A 26735-nucleotide genomic window follows, 5' to 3' on the forward strand; every position below is an offset into this window, starting at 1 on the left:
CAACAAATGGTATTTTATCCAGTTAATAAAACCGAGACATATCCTTTTGTAATTTAACATCTGTCAGTAGAAGAGCGACAATTGTCGAAAAGAGTTTTTTTGGTGTCGTAAAGAGAGAGAGAGAGAGAGAGAGAGAGAGAGAGAGAGAGAGAGAGAGAAAAGCGAAAGCAGGATGACCATGAATCCGTAGTAACTCAGGGGTGTCGCCGCCGCTCGCGACCGCCGCTGTGTTTGGGACGAACACGCTCTGCGTTCCACTCGCCGCGTCCTCGCACACGGAGGCGCAGCCCAGGCAAACACAATGGCACTAACCGGCGGATTATCGACTTTTACAAAGTTGGCCGGAGAGAAACGGACGTGTTTTGCGTTGCCTCGGATTTTATTCCTTGCACTTTTTCAACTGGCGCGGACCAACAAACAAGGTCTGTGTCCGAAACGGTGTTTTAATTGTCAGCGCTTGTTAACCAACTTCAGCTGTCTGCGCGTTGTAGCCGCTAGCTCAGCCTAGCCTCGCAACGCTCCTACCCTAACTAGTTTGTCTCTTTGGTACCCTTGGGCTGTTTTCCGATGTTGTACAAATATATATTATAAATACTTTCGGGGCAGTTCGAGGACGGCAGGGCTCTTAATGATTTGCTGGGGTTTAACTTACAAGCCATACCTCATCTACCCACACTTCCCTGCCCTGTGGTCGGGTCTCACATTGCTGCTCTTAACTAGCACAGCTAAGCTAACTAAAGGGGGTGCGGGTAAAGTTTGCCTTAGCCGGGACATGACTGGAGTTAGCTAGCGTTAGCTAGTTCCTAGTTCTCATTTCTCTTAGAAAATGCGGTTAGGCTGTCAAAAACACCTGTTCGTGGAGGAGTGAATTGTCACGTTAGGTAGCTGGGTTTGCGTGGTAAACCACCTTAAATGACAAAAGTGCACTAAACTTCCATTGAGAAATAGTAACGATAGTTATTGTAATTTAAATTAGCCCGAGGAGCTAAGCTGGGAAACTAGTAACGCACTGATAGATTTGATATAGATTTGTAGACACATTTGTAGATTAATACACAGGCAAATAGATGTACAGACAGATGGATAGCTGATGTATAGGAGATACATAGACGCACAGACAGATACATAGGTAGATATATACATAGGTTGAACCTTAATTATTGATTGATGTTTTGCACCGCAGCAGGAGAATATCAATAGAAACATTACAAACAATGTTGGTCTGGGCAATAGGCACTTTGTTAGATGGAGGTAGAATGACATGCCACTAAGCTACTTCAGTTTATTAAACAGAAAGTTTATAGTAAGGTTGGGCAATTTTATCCAGAAAGAGCCAGTGTGGGCGAAGGTTTTTGTTCCAACCAAGCGGTTACACACCTGATCCCAATAATCAACCAGTAGAGTCTTTGATTAGGAGACAGGTGTGTAATTGCTTGGTTGGAACAAAAACCTTCACCCACACTGGCTCTTTCTGGATAAGATTGCCCACTCCTGGACTTTATAGTGTTTGTATTGACAAGTCTGACTACTTTGACCGATTATTTATTATATCACAGTGTACAGCAATAGCTACATTTGTGGATATGGAGAAAAACATTTCCTGTTGAAATGAAGATAACCCAGGCTTCCGTCTACATCTTATGCATGCAATGCCTTGCATGGGTAATGTGTCCACTTGCATTGATTTTCTTCCTTGTTACCACCAGAAATTGTCATTTTGATCTGACATCTGCTTTTCAAATCTATGGCATTTAAGTGTTCTTTTAGAAAAAGTGCAGGTGCCCTTATGAATAATTATGTTTATGTTTGTTAATAATAGTTGATGCGTTTAGTTCAAGGATGTAGTTTTATTCTGTTAGTAGTGGGATGTGCTCTATCAATTGGTCCTTTCCAGTGACATTAACAGCCTAATTATTTTCCTCACAGCTTTCATTCAGACAGACACAATCTTAGAGGTGCTTCACTTTGGGGAGGAGGGCCTAATACAGGTAAGATGAGAACTCTGCCACCTCGATCACCCCCCTCAATGAACCACACATGAATGATAATCAGGCCAATGTAGTCTTGGTTTATGTTGGGAGGAGTGAAGTTGAGATTAATGTCGGCTTCACATCTACCTTTCACTTCCTCTGCTTGAGTCTTGTCATTATCCGGTTGTTGACAGCTGGGCTCCTGCCAGCTAAGGGGATTTTAGAGTGTATTGCTTTGAACCACTGTAAGCTCAGTAACGATGTCAAGATGTTGATCCTCAATTGACAGAACTGTGGTCATTTCATAGGTTTTTTTTTTAATTAATCATTATTTACTCAAGAAAAGTCAACTTAAGTGTTTATGCTCTTCTCCAGCAGCACTGCTTCATACAACAAGTGCTTCAGCAACACTTTCACATACAATAGATTCAAAGCTGGCATACAGATACAGGCTATTACACAAGCAGTTCCAAATATCAGCTATGGCGTAGCTCCATTGGAGCTGTTGGGGACCAGGAACCTTGCTCAAAGGCAAATTAAGAACTGTTATTGAGGGAGGGGAGAGAATTACTTGGGAATTTTCTCCAAACATATTGTGCTAAATTGTCCAATTAGCTATGCACTTTGTTATCAAATATCACTCAGCCCCTAAAGTACACCCCAAGGCTCGTTGGCCTGATTAAAATTTAGGGAGTTTTAGGGGGCGTACGCGTAGCGTGGCGGTCTATCCCATTGCCTACCAACATGGGGATCGGCAGTTCGAATCCCTGTGTTACTACCTCTGGCATGGTCGGGTGTCCCTACAGACACATTTGGCCGTGTCAGCGGGTGGGAAGCTGGATGTGGACCAGGGTATGTGTACTGGTTGCTGCACTAGCACCTCCTCTGATCAGTCGGGGCGCCTGTTCGGGGGGGCAGCTGGGGGGAATAGTGTGATCCTCCCACATGCTACATCCCCCTGGCGAAACTCCTCACTGTCAGGTTAAAAGAAGCAGCTGGTGACTCCATGTATCAGAGGAGGCATGTGGTAGTCTGCAGCCCTCCCCAGCTCGGCAGAGGGGATGGAGCAGTGACCAGGACGGCTTAGAAGATTGGCCAGATACAATTGGGGAGAAAAAAAAAGGGGGGGGATTTAGGGAGTTTTAAAAGAGTTCAAAGCCTAAAGTTGGAACACCAGAAAGCCCAAAATAAAGCTACTGAGGCCTGGGCGTGTGCAGTGACGATCAGTAAATATTGCCGGGGCGCTCAGGTGGCATAGTGAACCAGTATGCTAGTGTCCAAACACTGAGCTCATGGTCAAAACCCTAGTTAAGCCTCCAGCTTGACTAGGCATTGCAGGGAACATAATTGGCAATGTCCCGGGATGAGAGGAAAAGAAACGGTCCCCATCTTTATATGTGTCAGAAGATGCATGCAATGCTGCTCCCTCCCCAACCATTAAAGGGGTTGTGCGATGATGAGGCCTTCTGAGAACAGTGACTTGGACAGGCCAACTGAGGGAAAAAAATGGGAGGATGAATGAAAAATCTTTGCACTTGGATTGGTTGTGACTGTCCCTAAACCCCTGTTGTTTTCACATAGCCCAGACAATGTTGGACTTGCGTGACTTCTGCATGGAGTCATATTAGCAACATAAATAGCAAAGCGTCAGTAGCTAGTCATACAATACTGTAGCTTGCAGCGCTGAAACTCAATCTTTCCCCTCCCTAATTTGTGTTGAACCAGAGTATCTACCATGTGTGTGCGAATTGCCCTCACCTGACCTGGCGAAGGCAATTTTCCACATACTCTGTATTTTCATTATTCATGGATGCTACTCAAATTTTAAACCAGCCTCTGACATACTGTTTATCCTCATAATGAGTTGGGTGATGTAAGTATGTGCTCATTGAAAGAAAGAATAATATAGATGTTTTATTCTAACCAGCTTAATTGTTCTTTTTGTAAACACTTGCAACCTCAGTCATAAGTTTGTCTTAAATGGCAGGATACATTTTTTTTTTAGACTTGAACAACAACATGCCTTGAATTACTTTATAATGTACCAAGAGCCACACCAATAACAATTTAGACAATTACCTTACATGACATTAACGTCAACTTGTCACTTTTACTTCTTTCACAGAAAGAGTCCAACATCAATTCATATCATCACAAAAGGTAAGACTTATGGCTATTTCCTCTTGAATACAGGCCTTAGATCTGCCTCAGATTATCAAAGAAGGTTGAATCAGTTCATCGGGATACAACGTTTATTGACAGATACGTTTCATCACTCAACGAAGTGACATCTTCAGTCTAAACTGACTGCAGGTATCCCCACCCTTATAAATGATACAGTTGCATAACGACCAAAACCAACGACCGATTTCATATGAAAATATGGGTGTGACCATTAACTAGGGTTTCAGTGGCCATGTGTAATATTCACGGAGGATTAGGGAATGTTTGCAATCACAGCATTGTAAGATGGCGACAGATGCATAACAACCGAAACCGAAAAAAAGCAGACCGAAAAAGAGGGCTCTGATGTCCTATCCAGGGGCAGCACCTAGCCATTGGTTCAGATTTGTGGATGACACCCGGGTTAAAATTAAATCTCAGGACGTACCACATTTCACTGACCACAGTAACTCTTGTGGAAAACCACACCGAGTTCACCAGGGAGGATGTGAAAAATTACAGGTTAACCTTGGACTGTGAAATTGCAATTGGTGATGGGGGACATTTGATTGTTGGTGTCCAGTACACACATATGTAAACAGTTGGGAGCCTCATGCTGTTGCTGTTATGTGACATGGAATAGGTTAGTTTTTTATTTTCTCTCTAACAAAGACTCTTTAACGAACCAGTGGAAAATGGGCTAGAATAGTGCCACACTTTTGTCTTCATTCTCAAGCTTACTGTCTTGCAGTTGTTGACTGGTTACCTGTTAATGCCATGGAGAGGGAGGAATGTGTTAGTTGAAAATGTCCTTTCTGCAAAAGTAAGTTGAAAGTACCCTGGAGATGTACAAAGTGAACATCCTGTCTTCGAAAAAGTGGCTTTGAAGGCGCTGCAGTGTCATGCTTGTGTGAGCCTTCATTTCAAGTTAGTTGACAGGGAGGTGTGTGTGTGTGCATGAGTGCACAAAGCATGCGGAGGTGTTTGGCTTCTTTTGTACAGAAGATTCCTCGAGCCAATAAGTCAATCTGCTCTGCTTTTCAACCAATCAGTGCCTTCCAGATCAGAGGCTTGTGCTGTCCCATTGTCAACGCACCCACAGAGAGAGACACGTGAGTCTCCTCCTGCAGTTGGGCTGTCCGTGAATTTGTGGGCTTGTGTATGCGCTGTTCCTACCTGCCATGGGACTTATCAAACACAGCATGCCTAAAGGATGACATCATGGCAGGCATGGGATTAAGAAAGTTTGGATACGCCCATACATAAAAAAAATAAAAAATCATCAGATTTCTCTCAAAGGCAAACAAGTATCCTCCACATATGAAATCTACATGTTTATGATGATAAAGTGTTCAAAAATGTGTAAGTGCAACATGGGTTGCAACTGGGAACGATGTGTAGGGATTGTGAAAGAATTTTTCTACAGCAAAATAAATTCTCAAAGTTGGCACTTGCAGAGTGAAAAGTTCAGTTTTCTTTAATCTTTTTTTTTTTTTAATTGTTTTTCTCCCCAATTGTATCTGGCCCCGTCTGACTTCTTGACTCTTTCAAGCCGTCCCGGTCGCTGCTCCACTACCTCTGCCAATTCGGGGAGGGCTGCAGACTACCACGTCTCCTCCGATACACGTGGAGTCACCAGCCGCTTCTTTTCACCTGACAGTGAGGAGTTTCGCCAGGGGGACGTAGTGTGTTGGAGGATCATGCTACCCCCCCCCCCAGTCCTGCCCCCCTGAACAGGCGCCCCAAACAACCAGAGGAGGCGCTAGTGCGGCAACCAGGACACATGCCCACATCCAGCTTCCCAACCGCAGACACAGTCGATTGTCTGTAAGACGCCTGACCAAGCTGGAAGTAACGCAGGGATTCGATCTGTTGATCCCCGTGTTGGTAGGCAACGCAATAGACCGCCACGCTACCCACACGCCCGATCAGTTCGCTTTAATCTTGCAATTGTGGGCAAGGGAGACCAGCGACGTACAGTAGTTCTGATGGACTGGCTCCCTAAATGTAGAAGAGGAATTCTTCTTATACAGGGAATATCAATATACATAGGATGTGGTTTAAATTCACAGGGTTGTATCAGTGTCTTTCACGGAGCATGATAGACTTACTGGCTCCAACAGCAAGGTGAAACAATGTGAATTAATTAACGTTAAATACCACTGGGTTTGGCCCGGGACATGGACTCGTATTCTTTGCATATACAAGAGTAGTAAGCATAAAGAAAGATCTATTGTGTCACAGGGTGAGAGAGGAAGAATCCTCTAGGGAGTAATTATCAACTGACAGATGACTCGGTAAGGCTCAAATTAAGTAAGCACCTGTGTAAAGAGGTACTCAGAACTTGGTGCTGTCCTGTCTGAAGGAAAGCCCTTGATTATAACAAAAGTGGAAAAAAATGGGCTTCCACCGGATTGATGTGGAGCACTCCCATGCAGGACTGCTGCGTTCACATGTCGTGTGTCGTGACATCTGTCAAGATTTCTGTGACTTAATGAAAATGGAGTGGAGCATATAGTTTTACGCCTCATTGATCCGACATCCTTTATCTCCAATGGATAAAGTATGAGATTAGAGAATCAAGAAACGGGCTGCACATAAAGTAATGCTCCACAAGAACCTCGCGGGCAGATTGGAACTTTTGTGTGTGTGTGTTAATATTAAAAGTGCTTGTGGAGTATTGTTTAGTGTTTCTTGATTTTTTTAAAATTATCTATTTCTGTCAGTCCAGCACCAGGATATGCGTATGACCATCCGTTATTTCTGTAAAATGGGAGATGGGTGTGCAAAGGTTTTGCTCCGGACGAAGTCTGATCTGGATGGATATATTTCATAGAAAAGACCTCCGTCAACACTGGTAGCTATCATATCATGTGCTAAACAGGCTAACTTGATAATGGTGTTCAAGGTCCAGAGAGCTGACTTGCACATGTTTTTGAAGCACGCTGATAAGTAAATCCTTTCCTTATTTCACGGGGTAACGGGTGTCTCTCCGTGCCTCTTGAATAGCCCTCTTATCTCTGTCTAAATATCCTGTTGCTATAGACTGCGTGTCACCCGACGTAATCTTGAAATATTATGGTTTATACAATATTACAATCTACTTTAATTTTATGCTATTTAGTCTTCTTCTTTGTGTTTGATCACAGATTTTTTTTCTGTATAATAGATTTATGATTATGATTCCTGAAGTGGACAGTAGTCAACAGACATAACCTCTCAAAGATGTTAATGATGAACGCATTGGTCGCTTCACACTTTCCATCAGTAAGCTGAAATGTTGAATATCTTTCAGCCAGGGAGTCGAGCTTTGATTGTACAAGTAACTTGGCTGTCGTTGCTTAGAAGACAGCAGCTGTTAGGGTTGGTTTTTTTGTTAGGGTTGGTTTTTTTGTTGTTGCACACATTAAGAGCAGGAAGTGTCTGTGTGTTGGTTGCAACACCGCTCAAGGCTCTGTATTCCCCGTGACTTCCTCTGACTTTGTCACACCCCTCTGATAGATTGCTGATGTGTTAACTGATATCACAAAATGCCATGACTTGCCTTCAGCTGACGCTGCCGCTGTGTCTCATTTTTTCTCACAGTAGTCCGAGTAACCTATCATTGCAGCCTACACATTTCTTAACTTCTCATGAAACAAGTCCCTGGTTCTGGATAATATATAAAAAAATTTAATGTTTTTTTTCCCTCCCCAATTGAATTTGGCCAATTACCCCACTCTTCTGAGCCGTCCTGGTCGCTGCTCCACCCCCTCTGCTGATCCGGGGAGGGCTGCAGACTACCAAATGCCTCCTCCAATACATGTGGAGTCGCCAGCCACTTCTTTTCACTTGACAGTGAGAAGTTTCACCAGGGAGACGTAGCGAGTGAGAGGATCATGCCCCCCCCCCCCCCGAACAGGCACCCTGACCGACCAGAGGAGACGCTAGTGCAGCGATCAGGATACATACCTACATCCGGCTTCCCACCCGCAGACACGGCCAATTGTGTCGTGTCTGTAGGGGACGACCGACCAAGCCGGAGGTAACACGGGGATTCGAAACGGTGATCCCCGTGTTAGTAGGCAATGGAATAGATTGCTACGCTACCCGGCCACCCCACTGTGCTATCTTTACAAATTATGTAATGGGTGGATTCAAATTCAATTTTTGTTCATCCGTCTGATTTGCGCCAGACCATCGTGCCAATTTGGCATAAGGAGCACAAATAGGAACACCAACAAGATAGTGTTCTATTGATTGTGCAAATGCAAAATTTTTTCTTGTTGCGTTCGATTAAAAGCTTGAAAAGGTGGTAATAACATAGTATGCTTTTGTGTGTGAGGTGTGCGTGGTGTCATTGTACTCAAGAAGGGTTTGGCACGTAATTTGAAATCAACCAGCACCACAGTCTTACATTACATAAATAGCAAGCTCTCCCTTGCCTTTTAGAAAGGGACAGCATGGCCCTGTAAAAACACACACACAGTTGTGTGCAGCTGAAAGTCAATTTGACCCTGTTGTATTTGGAGCTTTGTGAAGGGCGAGAAAAAACTTCGGTGGACTGTTGGTTATTCACTCTTGGCATCCACACAGACCCACGTTATGTCACCCAGCCGTCAATGCAGAACCATCTGCTGTGTTGTGTGGACCATAAGTCTGCTTTCCAGTGCTCCAGATGGGCAGACAGGACATTTTAGTAGCATTCATTATGTAATTTCTAGTAATGTAAATACCGGTAGGTCTAATTATCAATATGAATTGAACTAATGCTCATGATATCTGCTAGCATGTATTTAAGATGTTGCTAAGAAATGAGAATTCTTCTAATTTCTCTTTCTGATGTGTTGCCCCTGTATTGTCAGCAGTTAATCCCGGAGTAAAGGTTTTTGACTGCTAATCCATTTCTGCCAAAAAACAGTGCTCGGAGACAAGTAGTCAAGTGGTTCCCTGTACTGGAGCTCCGTGTCTGGACCTGCCAGCCACCCATCAGAGCCCTCTCTGTCATCCCTGCCCTGTTTCCCTCACTACTTTCATGCTTATTAGATAAAGAAAATTAAATATTGAAGGTTGGTGGACTGGCTACATGTTTTTCAACATGGGATCCCAGAGTGTAGTGAACAAACATTCTGTTCCTCAATGCTTTTCTAGCTGACAGTGAAAATCAGATGTTGGATTATCTCATAAGCACAGTTCACATTCTTCACATGAGTCATAACGCTTACTGTTGCGGTGGTTTCATTAGTGGGTCTGCCAAGTATGCATAGCACCGTGAAAAGACTTGAAGGTAACTGTTAATCACATGAGGTTTTGTGTCTTTCTTGATAAAGACAAATCATTTGGAGAATTTTGCTCAGGACAATTTCTAATTGTTCAACAAACCTTTTTAATTAAGGTTGAGTTCGGTATAGACCTAGTCAACTCTAGTGTACAGTTTAGAGCAGGGGTCTCGAGCTCAAATTACCTGGGGGCCACTTGACAGGTGGTCTTAAGGAGGAGGGCCGGTGCAATAGGGATGAAGAAAAAAATATTTGACTATATAACCTTCACATCTTTTTTTTTATTATTATTTCACTTTTTTTCCAGTTTTTGCATTAATAGGTAACTATGTACATAGTGTAGCCTGGCCCAGGCCTACATATTTAGCCTACTTCTTGCCAGAAACCTGGCACTTCTTCTGCTGACACAGGTGAGGCACATTTGCTTTCAGGGACAGGGCAGTGGACACCCTGAGAACAGCCTGGAGATGTTCATTGGTCAGTCTGGACCTGTGCTTTGATTTATTAAAGTTCACAGTTGAGAACAGTTTCTCACACAGATAAGTGCTGCCAAAAAGACACATGACCTGCCTGAACAGTTTGGACAACTGGGAATGTTTTGGGAAGCTCTCTGCGAAACTGTCCAAGAATCTTTGCTTCCCTTGTGCCTTTCTGAACTTTGTCTTGAGCTCAGTGTTGCACTGCAAGTCTGTGAGTGAGCTCCATTTGAAATGTGTTTGGAGCACTGTCCACATACAAGGAGAAGGGGTATGCAAATACCTGGAAAGTGGTGCTGAGTCTTTAAATCAGAAAAGTGATGCTCAAACTCCGGCTGCAGATTGTCAATTAAAGTCACATACTCGTCAGCATTGACTCTGGCACCATCATAAATAATTGACTGGAATGTTGGGAAGTGGACAAATATTTTCTCTGTGAGCTGTGTTTTCCATAATCTGAGTTTCACAGAGAAGGCTTTCACACTATCAAATGCTACAGTGACAAGTTGGTCTGGCTCCTGCAGTTTTAAATTAAGAGTGTTAAATGCCTGTGATATCAACTAAGAAAGCTAAATCCATGAGCCATTTGGGATCATCAAGCTCAGGATCATGTAGCCTGCCTTCTTTCATGAATTCTCTGATAGCCTCCCTCAATTCAAAAAATCTTTTCAGGACCCTGCCCTTGCTTAACCAGCGCACTTCTGTGAAATACAACACATCTCCATATGTTGCATTTATGTCCTCCAGAAACACACAGAACGGATGATGTTGTAAACCTCTTGATCAGATGTAATTGATGCATTTCACCACAACAGTCAGATATCAAGCATTTGATGCAGAGTGCCTGCTGGTGAATCATGCAATTGCCGAATCTACATTTTCTTCCTCCAGCTTTCTTTGAATCAGTGCTATAAGCCCATTTTTTTTCTTCCCATCATTGACGGGGCACAATCAGCGGTGATTCCAACTAATTTATTCCAGGGTAGACCAGCACCCCCAATTGTGTTGCACAGCACCTGAAATATATCTTTGGCTGTGGTCTTTCCCTGTGTTGGATATAAAGTTAGCAGTCCTCCTTTAACTCAAAATGGTCATTGATACCTCTTACAAATACAGCGAGCAGAGCATTGTTATTTACATCTGTGCTTTCATCAAGTGCCAAAGAATAGTGCGTGAAATCTGTCTTTATACATGCTCAATAACCCAGGTAAGAAAATCATAGAGAGAAGGTTGAATCGGTTCATCTGGACACAACGTTTGTTGAGAGAAATGTTTCATCACTCATCTAAGTGGGCCTCTTCATGCCACTGTATTGTTTATAAGAGCGGGGATACCTGCAGTCAGTTGAGACTGAAGAGGTCACTTAGATGAGTGATGAAACGTTTTTCTCAATAAACGTGTCCAGATGAACTGATTCAACCTTCTTTCTTTGAGTGCGTGAAGTTTGCTTTATTGCAAAACTGTCTGTAAAATGTCGCCTGACAACTCACCAATCCATTCTGCCATTGTATTTGACTTGAGACTGACTGTGACGTTACTTTATTAGAATGTGAGAAGAGTACTTTTATTTTGAAGTTTATTTGCTCCCTCTAGCCTTCCTCACGTGACTTAAATTCAGGAAATAGTTTCCTGCCTGATAGTCATGGTAACAGTACAGTCCAGCTTTCCATGCGGAGTTTGATATGTTTGCCCAGCTCCTGTGTTTATTGCTTCTATCTACGTTTGTGCCTTGGAGCGCATCGTCTTTTTAAAAAAAAAAAAGGTTGAATTGTCAAAGTTCTTCAGTAAAGTTCCTCAACTTGGACCGGGACTCTGTATTTCTTTGGGATTCTTCATGTTGGCTATCTGTCGGCCTGTTTATACATGGACACAAACACATAGGACAGAATACTGACCTTTCCAAATAAAGATGCCTTCTCCGGGCAAATGATATTCGCTACCTGCAGCATGCAGTCTCTCAGAAACTGTTCCTCCGTAAATGGCTTGCCAGCCTTTGCCATTGCCTCGCGTACCACATGGATAGCTTCGACAGCTGCATCAAGTTCTGCTGACAGGACAGACTTTTTTTTGAAAGTGTGTTGCCTTTCTCTCCCTTTCCTCGCCTTTTGAACCGATCATACCCTCTGCCTGTTTAGTAGTGTAATGTCGGTTCAGATTGAAATCCTTCAGGACAGCAACTTTTTCCCTTGCAAATTAGGCAGATCGCGGATGCATTAAATTCAGTGAAGAAGTAGTCGCTTGACCATTTCTGTTGGAAATGTGCTCCTGGTCAGCTTTTCTTTGGGTTTTTGAAAGTGACAAAACATCTGCAAGCACTGACAACGATTTACGTTAGCAAGCTCACAACGCAACGGGCTAACTTACTGGGTTTATGTACTCGTGTTGCCTGGCTACAGTGTGTGTTGTGTGTGTGTGTGTGTGTGTGTGAGAGAGAGAGCGCTTCAAAACTGACCTTAGGCTACGTCATCTGCAACTGGCCTCACAGCTAATCTTGACTGGGTACTGAGAACTAGAAACACAGAAATGTTTAAAAAAAAAAAGTAGTATGCAAAATGGATACGCAGTCTGGCTCTCTTAATAAATCTAAAACATGGCGCGGGCCACACAAAACTGCCTTGCGGGCTTGGATGTGGCCCACAGGCTGGTAGTTTGAGACCCCTGGTATAGAACAAACAAACTGCACAACAAGATTTTGTTTAACCATATTTATCTCCGCCAGGATTTTGTGTGTGCGTGCGTCCGTGCATGCGTGTGTCCCCAGCTAATCTCGCATACTACTGGGCCTGCCGGCCTAATATTTTTGCACACAGTTATGAGTTGTTCCTTATCAGATGTGAGAGTCTAAGAACAGGATGTTGTGTTATTGGGCTATGTGATATTGATGGTAATATCACAAGTGAGAAAAACCAGGTGACCAAGGCTTTGTCATCTGATGACAGCAAAAACTCAAAAAGAAATGCAGAACAAAATCCAACTTAAAAAAAAAAAGAAGAAGAAAAAAAAGGGGGCACTCACTCTTTGGAAAATACCTCAGGAGACTTGGCGATGGTTTCACCATTGCCAGACTCTGGTATTCCACTACCAGTGCAGCAGTCTTTCTTGGATTCTGAGACTGGATCACCACACCTTCTTTTGTGTCTAAAATGGAAAGCGTTGCCTTTATCTGAAGCCCACGAACTGGAAAAGTCAAGGTCTTTAGTTGATTTAACAAAGGTGTCTCAACAATTGTCAGGGTGCCCTGAACAATTGGATAACAGCAGTGTGGCACCAGAATACATGATTTCAAGGAGGACTAACTATTCTTGGTGGCACGGTGGGGTAGTGGTTAGCGCGGTCGCCTCACAGCAAGAAGGTCCCGGGTTCGAGCCCCAGGGTTGTCCAACCTTGGGAGCCATCCCAGGTTGTCCTCTGTGTGGAGTTTGCATGTTCTCCCCGTGTCTGCGTGGGTTTCCTCCGGGTGCTTCGGTTTTCTCCCACAGTCCAAAGACATGTAGGTCAGGTGAATCGGTTGTACTAAGTTGTCCCTAGGTGTGTGTGTGTGTGTGTGTATTGGCTCTGTGAAGGACTGGCGGCCTGTCCAGGGTGTCGCCCCACCTGCTGCTCAATGACTGCTGGGACAGGCTCCAGCATCCCCACGACCCTGAGAGCAGGATAAGTGGTTTGGATAATGGATGGATGGATGTTGGGCTATACAAATAAAATTGACTTGACTTGACCTCTCGTGGTTATGATGATTCAAAACCTTTGAAAAACCTGTTTTAGACCGCAGTTGAGAGCTGTTTCCTCCGCTGGTTTTTTCGCCAAAGTCCGAGAAGGGGGGATACGCCGGCAGTGACGCCGTATTTTCCCTTCTCCCGATAGGTGAAAAAAGGGGTAGTTTGTCGCCAAGTCCAAGCACCAGAGAAGGGGAGATACGCTTGGCGGAGATCTGCACTCTAGTGAGGTCTTCTATTTGCTTATTAGGTTAAGGTTTGACAGGCATCCTGTTAACGTTGCTTGATATAGACACACACACACACCATGCTACGTTCCAACATCTCCCAACCTGTATTTGTTTTAGTGTTGCGATCGCTTTGTGTCAGAAACATGAATACTGGAACAGTCCTGTGCTCTTCCTCCTGCTGACATGACTCCTCTTCCTCTTCTCCACCAGCTTGCCTCTACAGCAGGAAAACAGCAGGCCTATTCGCTTCGAACCGCCAATGCTCGACTTCTACGAACAGTGAGTAATCATCTGTCATTTTGATGTGTTTCTGTCTTTGTGGGCCTGTCAATTTAATTTAGACACACTGCTAGTGTAGGTCCTTACAACAAATTAAATTGTAGACGGCGATAACTATCTAGCCTGTCTTGGAATGATTTATTTTATTACTTGGGATATGACACCATGACACGCATTCAGAGATGCCAAATTAGAGTTGCCTCTCGGGGCATAGGCAGTCAGACAGAAATGTACTAAGTTCATCTGAAAAAGAAAAAGAAGCACGTAGAACGACCTTATCAAGACGGCACTAGGGACATGACATGCAAACTCATGAATCTGCGGAAGCTCGGCTCAGGCAAAGGTTGATATTTGCATTAAGGCAACAGTAAGCATTTCATAAATGAATGGTTGACTTCATGTGGTCATAGGCGTTATCTACCAGGCTTGGATGAGATCATATTTAACTGATCTGTTTTTTGTTTTTTTGCTCTCCTTGAGATAGTTCCCAAAATGCAAAGCAGAAGGATTGGTGCAGAAATGTTATTTGGTAGCCTCTGTAGCGTCATGCACATTTATAGTCACGTTCATAACGCACAAATTACAACAATATATTTTGCTGGATTGTTTACGACAGTGGAGTAGTTGAATTTATCCAACCTTATCTGCCGTCTCCCAGCAGATAATGGTTAGTTTTCTGTGTGATCATCAGTAGACATCTATGAGCACAGTGTAAAAGCTCAAATTAGTTCAAAATTGTTTAAGTGGATTCAGTAAACAGTAGGAAATGGAGGATCTTATTGTTTGGTCTTGACTATGCACATTGGTGTTGTAATCCTATGGCTGTTTTAAGAACCAGTGTTTCTCCCTTCCCTCCGTCCTAGGTCTGTTGGCATGCCAAAAATGGAAAAGGTTTATTTGCACAACCCCAGCCCAGAAGAAATAAGCTTAATATCCATATCCGCCACAACGGCACATTTCCATGCGTCGTTCTTTCAAAACAGGGTGGGTATTATTGTAATATTCTTCCTCTTTGACATTTTAACTTTCTGTAGTGGTTCTATGTGGTAGACATTCATTCACTTTTGATACAGTTCAGTTTGCTGCCAAGGTAGATAGGTTTCTTTTAGTTCAGCTCTCCAAGAGCAGGTAGGAGGTGATCGGCTTGCTCATGGGTCCTTTTGACAGCTACAGCTGTACAGGTATCAGACCTTAGTTCTCAGTTTGGTGGACGACTCCACTAAACACCAGGCAATCCTGTGGGGGGTTTTCCATTGGTACTTTTGGGTGTGCCAAGTAAGTAAGTAAGTAGCTGGCTACCAACAACTGTTGCACAATGCAATAGTAAACCGCACTAAAGAGGGCGCTGCGTTTAAATGTCATGGACTCAGGACAAATGCGTCATGGGTTAAAGACACACTATATCAAAGAAATCAACAGTGAAGGCTCTATTGTTAACAAATGAATTTCTTACTGTTATTTTGAATTGAATTAATTACATTGTATGTGCGATTGTTACTCTTGTTATGTATGTCAGTATGTACACACTTTGAATAGCTATAAATTGTCAAGACAGAATTATGCATTGCCCATGAAAAATATCATTTTAATAGTGGTTTCAAATTAATTTGACCCCAATCATACCCTACTACAAAATATTCTCACGTTTCCTGTCTGCTGTTACAGAGACCTTATCATTCAGTCCAAAGTGCTAGTTTTGTGTTGAAAACTAGAAGCCACAAGACATGACAAAAGAAACCACCAACATACCACTGTCGAGGGGAACTGGCTTTTCACAGGATGTTTCACAACGTTGAGTCCACAGGGTTCTGAAGAAAGAGATGAGGCCATTTCTCACTCGATGTGGTCTGTGACGTGTTTTAGATGAGCTGCTGTAATCACATGCTCTGCTTACCTCCCTGTCGACTCCACATGAGTTAATATTTTTCATGTCGATTTTAGAAAACTTTTTCCCTTAGCACATAGGCTCTGTGGTTGACTTACATTCTTTTAAACACCCGGTGAGGAAGCGCATACGCATCACAGTTTGGAAGAGGGAGGGCTTTTCAAGTCTGGGTGTGAGGGATGGATACAGGTGCGGCACGGCGGCGCAGTGGTTAGCACGGTCGCCTCACAGCAAGAAGGTCCTGGGTTCGAACCCCGAGGTTGTCCAACCTTGGGGATCATCCCCTGTGTGGAGTTTGCATGTTCTCCCCGTGTCTGCGTGGGTGTCCTCCGGGTGCTCTGGTTTCTTCCCACAGTCCAAAGACATGTAGGTCAGGTGAATCAGCCGTACTACATTGTTCCTGTGTGTGGGGTGGGGGGGGGGGGCCCTGTGATGGACTGGCGGCCTGCCTGTCCAGGGTGCCTCCCCGCCTACTGCCGATGCCTGCTGGGATAGGCTCCAGCATCTTGGAACCCTAATTAGGATAAGTGGTTTGGATAATGGATGATGATCTGGCAGGTCTACCATCATGCCATGTTGAAAGATCCCGTGTGTTGCCCATTCGAATGTTTGGTCAACCTGAATCTCTCATTCCTCTGTCTGACCTAACCTGACCTGAACCTGTCATTACAGAGCCAGTGGCAAAAAAGTGTGTGTGTGTGTGTGTATGTATATGACATTAAAATTATATTCAAAAGTTAAAGAATAAGCACAGCTAGATGTCAATAAAATGTTTGGTGTTGTCTTCCATGTGCCATGTTGGCTAATGTGTATTTCTGTTTATTTTCTAGTCCTGACATATTGACTATTGTAACTTGTCAGTACATCACCAAATGTTTACTCGCGTTACTGAGACTACTTCCTGAATGGCCTTCTACCTGGTGATGACAGTGACTGTGAAGCTTGTTCTCTTCTCCCTCACAGATAATCCAACCAGGGGGGAATACATCGTTTGACGTGGTTTTCCTGGCACGAGTAGTCGGGAACGTAGAGAATACTTTATTTATAAATACCTCACATCACGGAGTGTTTACATATCAGGTGGGTCGAAACAAATTTTACACAACAATCCATTAATGTTAAATGTAGTCCCTGTACTGATGGTGTGATCCAGTGTTTCCCCTTAGTTTGTTGTTGTGTAACTGTGACGGTACGAGGCATAGACTTGGTGGATTCCAGAGGCATCCTTTACAAGGAAGAATATAAAAACAAAAATCTGTTAAAAATCAATTGTGGGGGTGTCAGGGTAGCGTAGCAGTCTATTCCGTTGACTACCAACACGGGGATTGGCGGTTCGAATCCCCATGTTACCTCCGGCTTGGTCGGGCATTCCTACAGACACAATTTGCTATGTCTGCGGGTGGGAAGCCGGATATGGGTATGTGTCCTGATCGCTGCACTAGCGCCTCCTCTGGTCAGTCGGGGTGCCTGTTCGGGGAGGGGGGTAGCGTGATCCTCCCATGCGCTACGGCCCCCTGGTGAAACTCACTGTCGGGTGAAAAGAAGCGGCTGGTGACTCCACATGTATGGGAGGAGGCATGTGGTAGTCTGCAGCCCTCCCCGGATCGACAGAGGAGGTGGAGCAGCATCTGGGACGGCTTGGAGAGTGGGGTAATTGGCCAGGTATAATTGGGGAGAAAAAGGGGGGGGGAATCAATTGTGACTTCTGAAAAGCAAATTAACTTTAAAACCAACGTTTCCGTGTCTTGCTGCTATGAAAGGAGTTGGACTCAAACAGCTTTCAAATTGGGTTGAATTTACTGCACAGGAAGCTAATCAGCTGACATCGTAAAGTAAACTAATGTTAAATTCATGCTGGCAGAGAGATTTTTTTTTCTGACTGGTAAAAACATTTTTCTATTGCTCTCAACCAAGGGAGATCATAAGGTGTAAAGTTACTCCATCTTGACTGTGGGTGAAGTCGACTTTAAATGACCTCGATTACCCAACCTGTCAATCAAGAGGTACTGAGATGACTGGACCTTAGGGAAGTCACCAAATTCTGCATTATTTACAGTGCTGTAGTAGGATGCAGATTGCTTCAAAGCACGGCCTGGACAAGCTTGACTGCTAATTACTCTTAATTATTTTCAATATATTATGGCATGGTGTGGTTGCCTTTGCAGGCTTGTATTGATTTGAGATGTGCTCTTTATGTGTGTTTTATCTCTATATGAATACTTCACTCCAGGTGTTTGGCGTGGGTATCCCTAACCCGTACAGAGTACGACCATTTATCGGCGCCCGGGTGCCTGTCAACGGCAGCTTTTCACCTCTTATCAATATTCACAACCCCTACAGCGAACCACTGCAGGTGACCGAACCATGAATAGTACCTCAACTACAAAATGTGTTTGGGTCGGACTCTTCTGCTTGGAACCAATTTCTATCCTTTTAAATGATTAAAAAAATAAAATAAAAGAAGTATATCCTGCTATTGCACCCAGTGAAAGACATTCTGCATCAGTATCAATCTCATTACTAAAATATCTTGTATGACAGCCAAATATTTTTAATCACATTTTATTAAATGAAATCCCCAACCTTGCAGAGCTTGTTGAATGTTATCTTAATGATGCTGCATCCTTGTGCTGTAATTCTTTGATAGCCGTCTAATTCCTCCTGCCTTTACCCAGTTGTCCATAACTCATTTCAGCGATGAGAGTGTTCATTAATTTGAACTGACAGCATATTGCCTGTTAATCAAGTCACAGAAATAAGTCAGGATGTGTCCTTAAAGTTGTGTCAATGTTGTTTTACATCTTTTAAATATTTAACACCTATTCAATCACATTTATGAAATAAGCTTTGACGTGAAGGACATTTATTTTCTACTGGTAAATGTTCTCTTTTGTTTATCCCAGAATTAAGTAGAAAATCTGTTAATTGCACCAACTTCCTTATTGGTTTGGATTTGCTTATAAACATGAAATTGCCATCTAAGAACCTTTTATTAAAATGTGTTTGTCAAACACTGAATGGATGTTTTCACAGGTTGTAGAAATGTACACCAGTGGAGGTGATTTACATCTTGAACTACCCACGGGCCAGCAGGGAGGCACCCGGCAATTATGGGTGTGTATTATAATAAGCCATGGGATGAGTGCTTACCGGAGTATCTGACAAATAAGACAATGGTGTTGTAGATCCAGAAAATCAGTATTACTGCATAATCTGTTAATCCATCATGTCGATGAATTTACATTAAGCCTTTCTAAATACTGCTCTGCATATAAGCTCTAATTATCTGAAATGTTCGTTCTGATTTGAGTTTGGCTGCGTGTCCATGTCAGGTTACTCTTGAGTCCGGTGTGTATGTGACCTGACTGTTACGTTGCCTGTCTCAGGAAATTCCCCCGTTTGAGACCAAAGGGGTGATGCGGGCGAGTTTCTCCTCACGAGAAGCTGACAACCACACCGCCTTTATCGGGATCAAAACCAACGCCTCGGACCCAGACCAATTTATAATCCTCTCCATGGAGGTGGAAGTCACCTCAGGTATAGACACTACAGATATCTTGGTATTTTGAGGATACAGCTCACTTGGTCCATGTACTCCCAGTACTGCTGTTTGCCCGTTAGCATTTTTAAGTTATTCACTCTCTCCATTTTATATATCTAACAGAGAAGACTGCTTAATATGCAAATCCTCTGTATCTGTCATGTATCAGTAGCCTCAGGCAATGTGCAGCCACACACGTACAGCTCACTAATAAAATCTTACTCATCCATAGCAAGATTGCTGGAATCTTTTTCTAGGAACCTTCTGCAGTTGTACAGGTCCAAAACATAAACACTTAGAAGATGTGTGGTATAATGATATTTTTTCTACTGCTGGCTGCTGTTCAGAACTCTGTCCGGTTTTCAGTACAAGCGGTCACAAGCCGGTGTTTTCACACCAGAGACAACTGCCGGCTCCTCCTCTGCTGGACTGACTAGCTCAAGTCTTTGTTCATGAACCCCCCGATCGAAAGCCTCAGTTTGATTTCCTTACCAATTGCTAACTGTAATATCGCACGCTTTGCCCAGCTCACCGTAAAGTGTCTGCACACCTTAGTTTCATCCATGGTTTTTTTTTTTTTGTATAGTTTTTGTTTGGCTATCAATACAGACTGCGGTACTTTAACTGGTTCATTTGGTTCAGTCATCGTGATGAAAGAGGCAGTTTCCCCCCCTTTTCTCCACATTTCTATCCGGTCAATTACCCCACTCCCCCGAGCTGTCCCGGTCGCTACTCCACCCCCTCTGCTGCTCTGAAGAGGGCTGCAGACTACCACATGCCTCCTCTGATACATGTGGCGTTGCCAGCTGCTTCTTTTCACCTGACAGTGCGGAGTTTCGCCAGGGGGACGTAGTGCGTGGGAGGATCACGCTGTTCCCCCTACCCCCTGAACTGGTTCCCCGACGGACCAGAGGAGGCGCTAGTTCAGCGACCAGGACACATACCCTCATCCAGCCTCCCACCCGCAAACACGGTCAATTGTGTTTGTAGGGACGCCCGACCAAGCCGGAAGTAACACGGGGATTCAAACTGGCGAGCCCTGTGTTGGTAGACAATGGAATTGACCACTACACTACTCAGACGCCCCAAGAGGCAGTTAACATTGGACCTAAACTTGTTTGTGCTTTTTGAGGGGTGGTGATCTGCATTTTTTATATTATATATTTTATATTATATATTTATATTTGTTTATTCCTTTCTCACTGAGGGTGTTTGCCCTTTATTTATATATATATATATATATATATATATATATATATATATTGTTTTTAAAGTGCTTTGAGTGGCTGTTGCAGCTAGAAAAGTGCTACAAAAAATGCAACTTGATTGATTGTTTGATTTTATAGGTAATGTTTTCTTTTGGTTAATGTTCTTGTCCCCAGCACCAGGAATATACTCCTCCATAGAAATGCTTGACTTTGGCATCCTGCGCTCACAAGGTACGCTACTATTGTGTTACTGTTCCCTTTGCTTTTACTCACTGCATCTTCATTTTCCCCCCTGTAATATTTCTGTTGACCTTCTTAAATACATGAACCAACCACTCAGCAAAATGCTTTCAGAGGCCAGTGTTGCAAACTGTCTTAACGGGGGTCGTTCTGCTTATGGTTACAGATAAACCAAAACAACTGAATTTACATCTCCTCAATTCAGGCGCAAAAGATGTACAGATTACTGTGAGTATTTTGGAAATCATCTGTATAAGTGGAATGTCACAAGTCATTTTCCATTTTCAGTACCTGTATGCATTGTCCAAGTCTGTTTATAGTCCCCTCTCATTTTGTAATACATGTTTCTAACTGGAAAACTGTCTTTGTTGTTTGGCATCAACCTATCGTTATGTGTATTTGTTTTATATTATTGTATATTTACTTTATTTATCTAGCACTGGCTAGAAGACAAAGCCACAAAATACACAACTTATCTCCTTTGACAGAGCATACTTCGTAAAAGCAAAGATACAATCAATAAAATCAAAAATAAATTACATATTAAAAAAATCAGTGACCAGTCAGTGAATTAAGTGTTTTATGTTCATAAAGGCATAAAACTCCTAAGCTTGTATTCACTTTTCATTTTATTGCATTTTAAAAGGCTTTTAACTTGGAGTGTACCATTAGTTTATACTGAGGAGTGCAAACAGATTAAGTTTTATTTCTTATTTGTCTTTTTTGTTCTTTTCAGAGCGTTCGAGCAAGTCCATCAAATGATGCTTTGACAATAGACTTTAAAGCAATCACGCTCAAAGCTGGGGAAAATAGATATACCAAAGTTGCAAGTATCAGTTTCCATGGTAAGTGGAACAGAAATTGGTAACCTTCCTCTTACAAGTCCCCCTTACTACTAGCCGATCAGTTAAAAAACACCTCCTCTATTATCCAAGGTTCATGTTGGTAACAGCTCAAGTTTAATTATGTACTATCTAGAAATTAAGATGGCACTTTGCAATTAATAACTTTTTCTTATATAGTTATTGTTTATGGCTCCACCCATATATAAAAGTGTTATTAGATTTACCTTATAAACTATGGACTTTTTATTTAAGATGAAACAAATCACATCAATACTTACCTGGTAACAACCTCCGCAGGAACACGTTTCCTCTAGTGTCACGGTACAGCTACTTAAATACTGGGTACGTGGGGTGTCTGGGTGGTGTGGCAGTCTATTTCTGTTAACTACCACAACGGGGATCGCTGGTTCGAATCCCCGTGTTACCTCCGGCTTGGTCAGACGTCCCCACAGACACAATTGGACATGTCTGTGTGTGTGGGAAGCCAGATATGGGTATGTGTCCTGGTCGCTGCACTAGCGCCTCCTCTGGTCGGTTGGGGCGCCTGTTTGCGGGAGAGGGGGAACTGGGGGGAATAGCGTGATCCTCCCACGTGCCACTTGATCCCCTGACAAAACTCCTCATTGTCAGGTGAAAAGAAGCGAGCCCCCCCTCCCCGGATCAGCAGAGGGGGTGGAGCAGCGACCGGGATGGCTCAGAGAGCAGGGTGATTGGCCAGATACAATTGGGCAGAAAAGGGGGGGGGCAAAAAAAAAATGAATTAACCCATTATGTCTTAAGGCAGCCTCTAAAAGAATTCTAAAACCTAAGGCGTTGTTTGAAAACAACCTCCTAAAACCTGAGGGTTTTCTGAGAAACTTGACATAATTGTCAACCTTCACTAAAACTTTTTTTTTCTCAGCTTCTGTAGTAGATAGAAACATGAAATAAAAACCATTTGAGAGCTTAAACTTTTGGCTTTAATTGAAAAGTATTGTCTTTGCCCAAATGTTTATTAACATTTAAAAAAAAAAATCAGTACACAAAAAAGTCTGATCTACGGCATGTCTCTAACCCACTGAGCCTTGGGTAGCGGGTCAGCAGTCGCATCATAATGTGGGTCTGAATCTTCTGTTGTTTTCGTACTTGAAGTAACTGCTGTACTTGGCATTAATGCCACTCCCCTCGCTCAGGTCGTCCACCATTGTCACGGTAAGAAGTGCAACTTTAGAGACTTCGTTGCGGGCCACAATTTCTAAGAATTGGTTACCTACTTCCCTAGGAAGTATACAGTTATATCTGAGTTATTACCAACCTAAACCAGTCACAACTACACAGTATTTAGCTGATGGGTAATAGTGGAGGTTTTTCTTAGTGTTTCAGCTGTAGTTTCTCTTTATTTACCTACTTAATTACAGTGGTAATTACCTAATATACTATATTTACCAGGTAAATACTTAGTGATTAGGGGAGTTCAGGACCGATGGGTGACATTTATGATACTTCTTTGTGTTTTGATTTTTTTTTTTTAAACTCTCATTTCATGTTAAATATTATGACATATTTGCATGTGTGTATTGACGAGCTTCCTTTCTACATTTTGGTTTCTTTTTGCAGCTTCAAAAGCTCTAAAACCCTCCCAGTCTTCGGGTAAAATTACAGTAAAGGCAAAAGAGAAAAGCTACTCTAAACTTGAAATCCCTTACCAAGCCGAAGTTTTAGATGGGTACGTTTTTCTGCTCCCTTACTTCTGTGAATATCAACCTGTGTGTGCATGTACTACCTTCTAAAGATGTGGTCCATTTTGGGATGAATACTCATAATGCTAAATGTATCTAAACAATATATATATTTTAAATTGTATTTTTTTCTGGCAAACAAGTGTAAAACTGGCTGGGTATTGTGATTTTCATGATGTATGCTGCCATGGAAAAGCATGTTATAATTGGAACAGAATGGAGTACTGTAAGAAATGGTTATCCTTTATTTCTCAGGTAATGTTTTGGGTTTTTTTTCCCCCCAAAGGTATTTGGGCTTTGACCATATAGTCACCCTGTTTCACATCCGGGACAGCATAACGGAGCCAATGGTGAAGCCCATCCACCTCACCAACACCTTTCACTTCCCTGTCCACATCCATGATGTGGCCCTGCCAGAGGAGGCTAATGCTATGTTTAAGGTTCTAACCCTGCTACTAAGATCTTGTCTTGATGGGTTCGGTTTACCAGCTGTCTTTCCTCCTCAGGGTAGTGAAGAATACGCTAAGTCATGCTCATGATTCAGATGTTTGATGAAGCTGTAGTCTGTTGAATAAAACTAGATGTAATTAGTAAAAGCAGGTCAGTGATGCTACCTAGATGATCTGCTTAGATTTTGGAGGTAATCGGGTCACGGTCCTGGAAAAGGTCAATCATTTTTTTGAGCCCTAAAATGTTTGGCTTTCTATTTCAAAGTTATGGCCTTTACTATCACGAGAAAATGCAGTTTGGAAGATCGTTTTGGTGACCCACCAACTTTTTTTTTTGTATTTTTAAGAAATGTGCTATCTTGGTAACATTTGCCACAAATGTCTGTGCTTGCGAAGACCACATGTAATGGATATGAACCTCTGCGGGAGGTAAGATATTGAAGGCAAGATGCCTAAAACGGTCTTTTTGTTGGTTTTCCCAGGTGCTGAACTTCACCCAGGCAGTGCTCATCCCTCCTCAGGAGTCGCGCTACATATTCTCCCTGGTGTTCCGCCCGCTGCAGCCTTCCACAAACATCAATAGTAACATACTGCTGGTCACTAATGCCTCCAAGTTCCACCTGCCCATCAGGGCTTACACGGGCTTTCTGGAGGTAACAGCATGCATGTGCTTGCTTGACTAAACACACTAAGAGATGCAAGCGCACACCAAACGGGATTCACCAAAGAAAACATTCATAATAAATATCCTCTGTGCTCTGTAGATTGTCTTTCCCAGCTAGATGAGTTCTGACCTGTGCCGATTTCGTTCTTCTCCTCTCGTTCTCACTAGCCCCTGGTTCTACCGCCTAGTCTGAGTGAGCGCTTCCTGGACTTTGGTGTCCTCAGCGCCACTGACACCAGCAGCATTCTGTTTGTGGTTTTCAATCGTAACCCCATTGAGGTAAACACAACAGACTGGAAATGTTTCATGACACACCCTTTGTATTTTATAAAACATGGTATGAGTGGATCCTTATCAAGCTGTTGGATATTGGAGATGGAAATTTTATTGATTATTGAAGCTATGTTCTGATCCACAAAGTGCGTCATGCAAAACATTCCCCCTGCCTCAGGTTCTCCTCGCAAAGCTCTGGAGGTTAAAGCTTTGTTAATTGCTGTAGGAGGACATATGTCTAGCTTTTCCACTAAATTGGCTCATCTGCATTTTAAGCATTCCTCATGCAAAACCCGAGAGAGAGCTGGCCATCTTGAGCGGTGCAGAAATCTGTTCTCTGTGTGGCAAGTGTCCAAAGAGAATTCCCATGTAGAATTAAACGTGAAGTTTTCTCTTCAGTGACATTGCCAGTGTATGTGACAGCATTGCAGATGTTTTTCTTTGCAGGGAAAGGAATATATATATATATATATATATATAGTGTGTTTAGTGTGAGTGTATACACTTTTGCTCCCTCACTCAAAAACATGAACACCAGAGAACGTTATGACATTCTCTCTTTCTCTCTCTCACACTCAGCTGGTGCTGCATCCATGGCAGGTGACCGGCGAGAGTGTGAGCATAGAGCTGGTGAAGACGGAGCGGGATGTGAAGGCCAATATGGTGGCCCGCGCCAAAGAGCTCCACAGTGTCACTGCCTCCACACACAAAACGGTACCAGCTGCTCCCTTCACCACCACTGCAAAGATGGGACTCTTATCTCACAGAGACCTAGTCTCTGAGTGTGTTTTATAGTATCTGTGATCATAAATAATTCTGCTGTAAATTTTCTTATAAAATAATTAAATGAGTGTTTTTTTAGTGAAATAGCCTCTCACCCTAACCAATATTTGCAGCCAAAACCACAAGCATAGAGTTTAGTGGCTGTGTTGTGCATTACCTTTATAGCTTGATTTATTCTTCAGATTGAAACAAGAAGGCAGTACTAGTAGAAGGAAGTATCCAGGTTGAAAACACAGTACTTAACATTACAGAAAGGAAACTTGAAAGTTAAACTAAATGCCTCTGTGGTCCTCTGAGAAAGACCAGAAAAAAACATTTGATAATATTGAAACACAAACTTAATGAATTGATAGTTATGTGATTGCAGCCATTAACATAAAACAATTTGGTTGCTGTTAATGTTACAGCAGATACACTGATTGTTCACCAAAGGTGAAAAGCAAACGCCTTCGGTGCACTGAAGGGAAATTGTATGGAAATAAGGCTGAAAACTTGTTCATTACCCAGGTGATCTTGGCCTCGGGCTACTACGCCGTGTTCCGTGTCACACTGCCAGCCAAAGACTTGGAGGGACCCTATAACGCTGCCGTGCACATCACAACAGACTATCAGGTAAAAACAGAATGCAGAGATGGAGTAAACAGTAACTTCTCTAAAGTATTGGTACCTCCTTGCTGGTCTCGAATTCTAAAGGGTTTTTATTTCCCCCCACACTGCTCTCATTCATATCTAATGGGAAACTGCAATTTTCCTGTAATTTTTCCTTGCATGCAAATTCCTGATCCATGAAGTTAAACATACACCCCCAACGATTTTATCCCCCTAAAGTATATCTTGTGCCACAGCCTATCCAGCTCAGGCACAGCGGTTCTGATTAGTTTACTTAATTCATCACGTTTCCTCCGGGGACTTTCTTTGGAACTGAACAGTCTTTAAGACTTTGATAACACACAAGTTGAGCTATGCATGCCATTGGACCTTGAAAGTGTTCAGCATTTCAACCTTATTCGTGCCTGTACTCAATTTTTCCATTTACCTGT

General features: G+C 42.9%; 1 protein-coding gene across 2 annotated transcripts in view; it reads left to right on the plus strand.

Moving 5' to 3' along the window:
• Positions 1-276: 276 nt before the first annotated feature.
• The window catches only part of LOC130131350 (transmembrane protein 131-like), a 43296-nt gene continuing 16837 nt past the window's right edge, over positions 277-26735 (plus strand). The window contains exons 1-19 of one of the 2 annotated variants that reach the window (XM_056301014.1): positions 350-422; positions 1557-1662; positions 1927-1988; positions 4096-4130; positions 14021-14089; positions 14953-15073; positions 16938-17054; positions 18205-18327; positions 19008-19088; positions 19361-19511; positions 20898-20954; positions 21130-21191; positions 21700-21808; positions 23405-23513; positions 23813-23966; positions 24458-24628; positions 24808-24918; positions 25492-25626; positions 26203-26307. In XM_056301014.1, coding sequence (XP_056156989.1) covers positions 1641-1662; positions 1927-1988; positions 4096-4130; positions 14021-14089; positions 14953-15073; positions 16938-17054; positions 18205-18327; positions 19008-19088; positions 19361-19511; positions 20898-20954; positions 21130-21191; positions 21700-21808; positions 23405-23513; positions 23813-23966; positions 24458-24628; positions 24808-24918; positions 25492-25626; positions 26203-26307 — 1794 coding nt within the window. In that variant the 5' untranslated portion in view covers positions 350-422; positions 1557-1640. Of the gene's footprint in view, positions 423-1556; positions 1663-1926; positions 1989-4095; positions 4131-14020; positions 14090-14952; positions 15074-16937; positions 17055-18204; positions 18328-19007; positions 19089-19360; positions 19512-20897; positions 20955-21129; positions 21192-21699; positions 21809-23404; positions 23514-23812; positions 23967-24457; positions 24629-24807; positions 24919-25491; positions 25627-26202; positions 26308-26735 lie in introns of both variants that reach the window. The other variant, XM_056301013.1, reaches the window with a different exon arrangement.

Source organism: Lampris incognitus, chromosome 21 (assembly GCF_029633865.1).
Source record: "Lampris incognitus isolate fLamInc1 chromosome 21, fLamInc1.hap2, whole genome shotgun sequence".
Lineage (NCBI taxonomy): Eukaryota > Metazoa > Chordata > Actinopteri > Lampriformes > Lampridae > Lampris > Lampris incognitus.